Raw genomic sequence first — 9,015 nt, forward strand, 5'->3', positions numbered from 1 at the left:
GACCCTAATAGCACCACCAATCATTATCATTGTTATTTTCATTTATCATTGTTAGGAATGATTAAATATGATATATTGTGTAAGATGTGATATTCCATATATGCATATACATACAAAGTACATAAAATAATATAAAATATATATATATACACACACATATATGTTCACACACACACGCATAAATCTGTGCAACCAAACCTAACTTGGCATTTACTAGCCCCCTACCCCCTGTCCATCAATTCCCTAGTTTTCCCAAATTATTTGTATTTTTAATATTAATATAGGCAAACCCTTTTCAGGTGGGGCATTTTAGGTTCTGTCGCAAGCTATCTAGCTCTACCCTTTAATTTATGAACCCATTTCAAATCTATGCATTATATTGCCACTCAATACACTCACTATCCCTACAATACATACATATATACATACGCTAGCTCTCTGATTCCTCTGCTTTTAACCCTTCCCACATATAAATTCCCCCCTCCACGTTTCGCATTCTTCTCTTCTGTATATCTATACAACTTCAACTCAGGTTAGAGAGAGAGAGAGAGAGAGAAGTGGTGAAGATGTTGGGCATAGAAGATATACTGTGCGAGCTGAATAGAGAGGAGGATAACGGCGAGCAGGGTTTGCCGCCTGGTTTTAGGTTTCATCCCACCGACGAAGAGCTCATCACCTTCTACCTCGCCTCCAAGGTCTTCCATGGCACCTTCTCCGGCATCCACATCACAGAAGTCGACCTCAATCGCTGCGAACCTTGGGAGCTCCCAGGTACCTACATCTTCGATTCTCATCTCTTTCAAACATATATAAATTCAAGAAACATAGTACTATTCGGCGTATTAATTTCACCTAGCTAGCAAGGTTGTATCCGGCCATGCATATATAGTACGTACGTACGTACGTAGTCGTCATAGCTGCGCTAATGGATAGATGGATGTGCAGATGTGGCAAAGATGGGAGAGAGAGAATGGTACTTCTTTAGCCTCCGAGACCGCAAGTATCCGACCGGGTTGAGAACAAACCGGGCGACGGGAGCCGGGTACTGGAAAGCCACCGGAAAAGACAGGGAGGTTTACAGTGCCTCCAGCGGGGCACTTCTGGGCATGAAAAAGACACTGGTTTTTTACCGAGGACGAGCCCCTCGCGGTGAGAAGACCAAATGGGTCATGCACGAATATCGCCTTGACGGTCATTTTTCTTGCCGTCACACTTGCAAGGTCAGCTTCATTTCTTTCTCTCTCTCCATATATTTCCCTTAAACAACAAATAAATAATACACAGTACGTACTCCGACTTGCTTACAGTCCGTAGTAATGTATAATAATACTCCGTATATATAGATAGAGAAATAACATGTATAGTTGCAGCAATGTTTGTCCTTTTAGGGTTGACTTGTAATATTTTGTCTGATGATGAAGTCTTTGTAGATTTGAAATGAAAGATTGATGGATGGAAAGGTTCAGTATAATATAATGTTGCTGAAAATAGTTTACATTAGTTTTCTTTATTAGAGCATTTAATTTAATATATATTTTATGTTCAAGCTAAGGACTATAAAGTAACAAGCTAAGGATACTATTACATGTCCCAATATAATAAATGAAATTGTAATCAAGATTATTAGAAAATTTTCCTAGTTTAGTGATGTTATATATTTGGTTGGCAGGAGGAATGGGTGATATGCAGAATATATCATAAGATAGGGGAGAAGAGAAATGCAATAATAATGGCACAGGCTGCAGGAGGTGGAGGACAAAGCTACCCTACCTTAAAGACATTGACATCATCGGCCAACGTAGCCTTACCTCCATTTCCTGAAATGCAGTCTCAGAATCCGATGCAGCATCATCATCATCACCACAAGTCCATTGTATTTCATCATCACCAAGAAAATGACCTCAAATCCTTAAACCACCACCACCCTCTACTTCCTCAAACCAACCACCTAGGCCTTCTCCCCATAAATGGTGTCCTTTCCTCGTCCTTTTCTGCCATCACTTGTAATAAAGCAGCAGCAACCACCTCAAAAGCCAACACAGACAAATACAACATGTTAGATTGTAACAACACAATCTTGTTACCCTCTTCTTCATCATCATCCATCCTATTCAAATCTCAAACTGGAGCTTCCAAATCCAATGCCATTGCTGCTACTGCAAACTGCAAAATTTCTCCCTGCCATCTTTCTCATCCTAATCCCAATCCTAATCCTAATGCACCCACCCTAAAATACCAGAACAATCCCAACCCACTCTTTTATGGAATGGGGATTGGGATGGATGCAGCATTAGAGACGATGATGCCATCAGCTGCTCCTACTTTCGATGACATGTCTACTTCCTCTGAAGCTTTCACCAGGACCTGTTCTCAGATGGTGGATCCCCCTATTCAACTCACTGCAGATTCTTGGCCTATGGATCTCTAACTTTATATACCCACTTTCATATATATATAGAGAGAATGTGTATGATGTATGTTCCATTGCAGCTTTACACATTCTTGTGCTCTCAATGTAGTATATTTAGTAGAGATTCATCTGGTTGTAGACTTGTAGCTACCAAGCATTACATTATCCTAAATTTAGATTCCATATTTCCTTCCACTCTACAAACAGTGCTTGCAAAACTTGAAACGGAGATTTGAAGCTAGGGAGGATTTTACTCACACAGGGTGGTGGGATTTTCAGTGTGATGTGACGACTATGATAAGATGGGAGAAAATCTATTGATGATTGACAATGGGATTTGGGGACCCGACCCTCTCTCAGTTCCCTCACTGTGCCACCCCAATCAACTATCTGGCTCCAGTTGTAGGATCTGAACAGAGAATCTGTATGATGGTATGAACATGAAATCATGGATACTGAGATCCCCCCCCCCCCATACTTAAAATACACCAAATTACTGAATAATCTAGTCTAATAGATTAATGCACAGTGCAATAGCTGAACAAGAAATTTGAGAGTGAGAATCTTTGATAATGAGTTCAAATGAATTTCTTGAATATAAAAGAGGATAGTTCAGGGTGGATATGAGTAGCAGTCTATTTTCAGGATATAGATGAATATTTGATGCTGATGATAATTCCAATCACATGAAACAAAACTCAATTGTCACATCACACATCATAGTACTGGATGGTAATATAGAGAAGAAAAAAAAAAACAACCTGTTCATGTTTCCTTTTAAAGTTATTTGTGGAGAATTTGCCTAGTTTTATTCTGGTGCACTTTGTTCTTCCTCCTGCATTACATCATACTGTCCTCGATTTCTTTCCCATGATTTCCCTGTGGAGAAGAAAATATTTTATACAGCAGCCTAAAACCAGATCATTCTGAAAATTTGCATCCACAGAATCTCAGGAATATTATTACAGAATTGAAGTGCCACAGTATCACTACAACTTGAGTACAGAATCGAGCTGCCACACTGTATTATTATTTATTACATATCACATTTCATTCAGAAGCAACATATTACTTACTGTTGGGAAACAGCAATCTTGAAAGTCCCATCCCTGCCCTGCATCAAGAATAATTAACAATTTAGTTGCAATAATAATAATCATAGCCACTAATTATGAAGATCAGTGATCAGGAGTCCATCAACATAGAATAAATACTTATAATCATTGTTTTCAATAATTTTCCATGAAAGCAGAAACTCAGAATCGCATGGTATCTTAAACAAAGAAAGATGATATCACAAACCGAACTCCAAAAAAGCTGACACAAAAGGAATATGCGAAAGAATAAAGGTAGCAAACGAATAGTGGAATTGAAATAGCGAGCAGCAAATTAAAATCAGATACGACATAGGCATTATTATAGGGAGAGACAGACCTAAGAAGAAGATGATGATGGTTTAGGTTTTGGAATAACAAAATCGGGAGGAGAGTAGATCACAGCGGCGGCCATAACTCCCGGCAACACCGCGTACTTAGCCAGCACGGCCAGCTTCGACACCACCGCCTCTCCGCTCATCCTTTCTACACTACTCTTCTGCTCACGAGACGCCGCGTCGCACTCGCACACCTTCAATTCGCCTCTGCAACTCTACTTTGCGAAATGGATCCCGACCCGATTGCCGCTAAACTTGTAACTTGTAAACCGATACAAATTTGTGTATAACTAACTTATAAAGGATTATTAAAATATACTTGTAAAGGATTGGATTATTCTCAATAGAAATTAAGTATGAAATCAAATTTTTAACTTAAAAAATCAATTATTATTATTATTATTTTTTTTTTTAAAAAAAAAAAAATCACTCATTGAATGTCAAACAAATGGATTAGGAACTTCTGCAACATAGCCAACCTGCATCCTAAATAAACATTAAAACAATGAAAGAAAAACCAAAAAAAAAAAAAAAAACATGAATGAGGATGACAAAACACTCAAAAAAACTCATCAACTATGTTACATTTTATTCCTTCTCTGATCTGGTACCCACGTATTAGTTGTGTTAGTGCAGTCATGAATCTATCATTCATCCTCAAATCTATTGGGAGATTGAGAGTCCCTCCTCATCATCATCTGTACAATATCCTGCACAACTTCCGACATGGGTGGCCTGAACTCCGGCTCCGGCTGCTCACATTAACAAAACATTCCAACAAAGAAAGCTAAGTGCCAAAGCAGCTAAACAACAATAGTCTGTATTGTACGAGGTTGGTTAATTAATGCACCTGAATGCAGCGGGAAATTATGTCAGCAAAGTGTGATAACGATTTGACGGAGTATTTCCCGCCAAGAGAAGGATCGGCCATTCTTGTCAACGCATCGATATCATGGAGCTGAGGTATCGCCCATCTCACCAACAATTGCTCTCCTCGCCTCCTAGTCCTAATCAAATGTATATATGATCACAGGTACTGAAACATATAATGTTGGTAAAACTGCAAAAAAAAAAAAAAAAAAAAAAAAAAAAACGGTTTTTTACCTGTCATATGACATTCTTCCTGTTATGAGTTCCAACATCACCACTCCGAAACTGTAAACATCACTTTTCGAGGTATATATTCCTGACTCTACTTCCGGGGCGCCATAACCATAGCTTCCAAGAAGCTGTCCTGACAACTGGATAAGCCGTGATGAGAGTTCTCAATCACTTTAGCAATTATTGCCTAATTAAATAAATCTTCCTGAATAAGAAACTACCTGATTGATAGTTGCTGATGATATCAATGGAGCCAAACCACAATCAGAGATATGAACACCCAGTTCATCATCAAGGAGAACATTTGCAGATTTGAAGTTTCTGTGAATAACTGGTGGCTCACAAACCTCATGCAGATACCTTCAACATATAAAACAACAAACAGTTGATTGTAACAGCTGATTACTAGTAGAACGGGTGAAAAATTCCTTAGTTACTACTTACTCCAAGGCTCTTGCAGCTTCAAGAGCCATCCTGATTCGCACATTCCATGAAAGTGTTTTCTTGAATTCATCATTGTTGGAGTGTAGGGCATCCTGCAGTGTCCCGTTACTGTAATACTCATGGATCAGGAGCCTTTGACCATGCTCCACACAGTAACCCGTGATTTCAACAACATTGGCGTGATGAATCTTATGGATGTTGTTTACCAGATCAACAAACTCGTTATCCTTGAGTTGATTGGAGACTCTATTGTCAAGTTTCTTAACAGCAAACAACTACAGAACAATAAGGCAACTGTCAAAGGATGTTGAATTGAAAGACACAAATAGAATCAACAAAGAAAAGAAGAAAGGATTAGCAAGTTATGACTATTCTCAAGAACTATTCCATCAAATTACCCTGCCATCTGGAAGCTCTGCTTTATACACAGTGCCCAAAGTTCCAGCTCCAACAAGATTATCTTGAGAAAAGCTATTGGTGTATTGCTGAAGAGATGCAACTGTGAAAGATTTCACTGAAGTTGGTAAAAGTGAGCTTTTTGGATGCTTCATTATAACTCTTTCTTCTGTGGGAGGAGGAGGAGGTGGCAACATAAAATCAATATCTAATCTGCTCAGGCTAATCACATGGCTGTCCTTTTGAATGGAAGCCGGTTTTCTTGGTTGGTAATCTTCATTTGGCTTCAAGACTAGGGGAGCTGTTAATGCATTTAAGAAAGACATTCATCACAGAAGGGCAGAACCTACTAAGTCAATACCCTATTAACAATGCAAAATTTACATTACCTTTCTCTTTATCATGACCTGGTTGAACCAAGGAATCATTATCCCCCGGGTTATCTCTGGGTCTCATATATGGAGCTAATTCGTGTTGCTTAGGACCTCTGCAAGTTTCTTGCATTTCCCTAAGGCACTTTGGCAAACAAAGCAGGGCTGCTAAAACCAATATTATGAATGACCAAACCACTGTAATTGATATCCAAACTATCCTTTTAGCAGATGGCCTTTTGCTACTATTGGAATTTGATTCCCCGGCAAATGATGGCCCATCAGTCTGATTCCCAGGTCTTCTTTCAGTGATTGGCGGTAACTTTCCTGAAGTCGGAGGCCCAAAAAATGGCAGTGCCGGAGATGGTGTTGTGGATGATGACGATGGAGGAAAAGGAGCACTAATAATACTGCTGAAAGGGTTTCCACCATTTCTGCAGGAATTTTTTTGCTTTTATTTCTTTGTTTAAAGCAAGCAGAGACAGTGTGTGTTTGTTTGTTTTCCAATTCACACAAATATTTGTATTGGTTTACATTAGTTTCAAAGCTTTTCATAATTGTTACGAAGCTTAATTGAAACTCCTTCCTTCTTCGAGGAACTTACCTGAAAACAGGAATATCCAAGAGCTTCTGAGGTATAAGCCCTGAAAACAGGTTATTTTCTATGTTTCTGGAGGGATGCAGGGAAGAATAAGAAAAAAGTTAGATGAATACTGAAATGGTTGTTTAGAAATAAACATGTACCGAAAGAAATATAGTTCAGAAGACTACAAATCTCTGAGGGGAAGATTTTGTAAAACATCAAGGGTTCCAGAAAGCTGATTATTCTGCAAATGGCTGGTGATCAAGAAGTTAGCTTTATGACCAATAATCGATTGAATCAAACTGAAACATCTGAAACTTCAATACTCACAGAGTCATGAGGGATAAATTTCCTAGTGATGATGGCAAAACCCCACTTAAATTGTTATTAGATAAATCTCTGCAAGAATTTAATTTGACCAAATAAGATAGTTTAAAGAAATTGCAATAAAGAATGCTTTTTTAATTATGGCATCATACAGATTGGCCAAATGCACAAGGCCTTGGAAGGAATCGGGAATTTCTCCAGCCAAATTGTTGTCATTCAGAGATCTGAAACACATGCAGAAATAAATTATCTCTTAGCAAAATAACAAATTGTGAAAGGGAACAATTTTCGAGAACAAACTTACATTGCTGATAGTTGACTCACAGAGGACAAAGAATCAGGAATACTTCCAGTAAACTCATTAGCTGAAAGAAAACTGCAACAAGTAAAGATTATTATGTGTTTCCCCGGCAGCTATAACATTAACGCCTTCTTTATCTGTAAATCTTTCCAGTGGAAAATGACAATATATACATACAGGCTCTGCAAAGTAACTGGTAGATTGGATGGTATAGCGCCCCCAATACGGTTGTTACTAAAATCACTGCCATAAAACATTTGATCCTTGTTACTACATGAAACAAAACAGATGCATATACAGAGACAGGGAAACCCACACATAAAGACATTTGTTTTTCACTTACATTGTTTTGATAGAAGAAAATGCTCCTAATTTGTCCCCCAATTCACCTCCCAAATTGGCACTATTAATTGTACTGCAGATCGAGAATATGATGACAACAATTAACATCTTAATTGGTTTAATAAACCCGCAGAATAATGCAGTAATAGAAGGAAGGCTCATACATTGACACTATATTTGTATCCTCACACACAACACCTTGCCATTTTCCATTACACGGGTCCACATCAACGCCCCATCCGGGAAGAGGAGGGGATCCCAAAGCAGCATATAATGTATAAATTGCATCCACTACACCAATTCAAAAAGCTATATCAATACTAAAGATGAATTGAAGAGCATCCTCACATGATTCCAGAAGTTGCAGACCAAGTAGATTGGGCGTTAGGCAATTAAAGCAAAAGGAATCGAGAAGTGGACAACCATTAAGACGACTTACCATCTCCAGGGTTGGCTCCATCAGACAAAATCAGGAGAAACCCCAACAAGATCTTCAAATTCAAACACCAAAATGCCCATCTCTTCCCATCCATTAATCCAAAAACTATCAACTTTTCCCACAATCTACTCTCCTTTGAAGAAAACCATTGCATACACAATGCATAAAACCTCTCCTATCTGCAAAAGCAGCTAAAAAGTACAAATTAACTATCCTACTACAATGTCGGTTTGTCATCAAGTTCCTAACTTTAACAACTTCTTCTACTCCCAATCTCAAATAAAATAAATCAACACTACAACGATACAAATGGGTATCTATCTGTGCATTTATAAGAAGCAAAGACAAAACTTTGAAAGAAAAACAAAAAAAGTGAACCTTAAGCAACCTTAAAAAAAAAAAAAAAACAAAATGCTAATGAATTATGAGCAAATAATGCAGTAAGAAGCATGATTCCAAATAAAGCAGAGATTTTTACAGTGGATGATGAGCAAAAATGTAAGAGCCCAGTTAATAATGCATTTTAGTAGTAAATCTGAAGAGAGCTCTTACAGGGCAATGGCTGGAATCCTGGAGGAGGAAAAGATGAAAAAAGCTATGAAATGTGGAAAGTTGCATTAGAGAATTCTTGTTCTTCCTACTCTCTCTAAAAAAGAACAAACGACAGAGTGCTTGTGAGTGCAAGGCAAATATACATACCTGCTTTAAGTCACTTTGAGGAAGTGGAGTTATAATACCACTCACAGGGGCGGCGCGTGGTGTGTCGCTCTTTACTGATCTTATGTTAGTGGAGGTGGAGCGTGGATATTCGTTGAGCATATGGTGCGTGAGGACTTGAGATTAGTAAAGCGTCGTTGTTACACTTGGAC

The 9,015-nt window shown here is 38.4% G+C and overlaps 2 protein-coding genes across 7 annotated transcripts; one reads left to right on the forward strand and one right to left on the reverse strand.

Annotated features, from left to right (window-relative positions):
- The first annotated feature begins 551 nt into the window (after positions 1–551).
- LOC109167565 (protein CUP-SHAPED COTYLEDON 3) lies at positions 552–2,451 on the forward strand. The gene is made up of 4 exons (XM_019316598.1): positions 552–771; positions 946–1,220; positions 1,670–2,193; positions 2,224–2,451. The coding sequence occupies exons 1-4, from the start codon at positions 567–569 to the stop codon at positions 2,426–2,428; spliced, it is 1,209 nt and encodes a 402-aa protein (XP_019172143.1). The 5' UTR covers positions 552–566; the 3' UTR covers positions 2,429–2,451.
- Positions 2,452–2,505: 54 nt separating this feature from the next.
- Positions 2,506–8,862, reverse strand: LOC109167530 (protein STRUBBELIG-RECEPTOR FAMILY 3-like). 6 transcript variants are annotated; one of them, XM_019316570.1, is made up of 21 exons: positions 8,699–8,811; positions 8,147–8,325; positions 7,872–7,998; positions 7,709–7,780; positions 7,543–7,608; positions 7,369–7,440; positions 7,217–7,288; positions 7,068–7,136; positions 6,926–6,991; positions 6,759–6,824; positions 6,173–6,588; positions 5,786–6,084; positions 5,388–5,662; positions 5,165–5,303; positions 4,947–5,083; positions 4,693–4,849; positions 4,428–4,594; positions 3,845–4,328; positions 3,487–3,524; positions 3,172–3,289; positions 2,506–2,832 (listed from the first exon to the last, which is right to left on the reverse strand). In XM_019316570.1, the coding sequence occupies exons 2-17, from the start codon at positions 8,298–8,300 to the stop codon at positions 4,490–4,492; spliced, it is 2,292 nt and encodes a 763-aa protein (XP_019172115.1). In that variant the 5' UTR covers positions 8,301–8,325; positions 8,699–8,811; the 3' UTR covers positions 2,506–2,832; positions 3,172–3,289; positions 3,487–3,524; positions 3,845–4,328; positions 4,428–4,489. The 6 variants fall into 6 exon arrangements, with proteins under 6 accessions (XP_019172115.1, XP_019172111.1, XP_019172122.1 ...); XM_019316566.1 differs by lacking the exon at positions 8,699–8,811 and adding an exon at positions 8,846–8,862 and having other exon boundaries at positions 3,845–4,594; positions 8,147–8,337; XM_019316577.1 differs by having other exon boundaries at positions 2,506–2,819; positions 3,845–4,594.
- Positions 8,863–9,015: the final 153 nt, after the last annotated feature.

This window comes from Ipomoea nil, unplaced genomic scaffold (genome assembly GCF_001879475.1).
Source record: "Ipomoea nil cultivar Tokyo-kokei standard unplaced genomic scaffold, Asagao_1.1 scaffold0317, whole genome shotgun sequence".
Lineage (NCBI taxonomy): Eukaryota > Viridiplantae > Streptophyta > Magnoliopsida > Solanales > Convolvulaceae > Ipomoea > Ipomoea nil.

Excerpts from the sequence above, each read along its gene's own strand:
- LOC109167565 (XM_019316598.1), top strand. The coding sequence starts at position 567 with ATGTTGGGCATAGAAGATATACTGTGCGAGCTGAATAGAGAGGAGGAT. Across the intron at positions 772-945 it reads CGAACCTTGGGAGCTCCCAG|ATGTGGCAAAGATGGGAGAG; the intron begins GTACCTACATCT and ends ATGGATGTGCAG. Across the intron at positions 2,194-2,223 it reads TCTCCCTGCCATCTTTCTCA|CACCCTAAAATACCAGAACA; the intron begins TCCTAATCCCAA and ends TCCTAATGCACC.
- LOC109167530 (XM_019316566.1), bottom strand. The coding sequence starts at position 8,300 with ATGCAATGGTTTTCTTCAAAGGAGAGTAGATTGTGGGAAAAGTTGATA. Across the intron at positions 5,663-5,785 it reads CAGAGCTTCCAGATGGCAGG|TTGTTTGCTGTTAAGAAACT; the intron begins GTAATTTGATGG and ends ATTGTTCTGTAG. Across the intron at positions 4,850-4,946 it reads GGAAGAATGTCATATGACAG|GACTAGGAGGCGAGGAGAGC; the intron begins GTAAAAAACCGT and ends ACATTTGATTAG.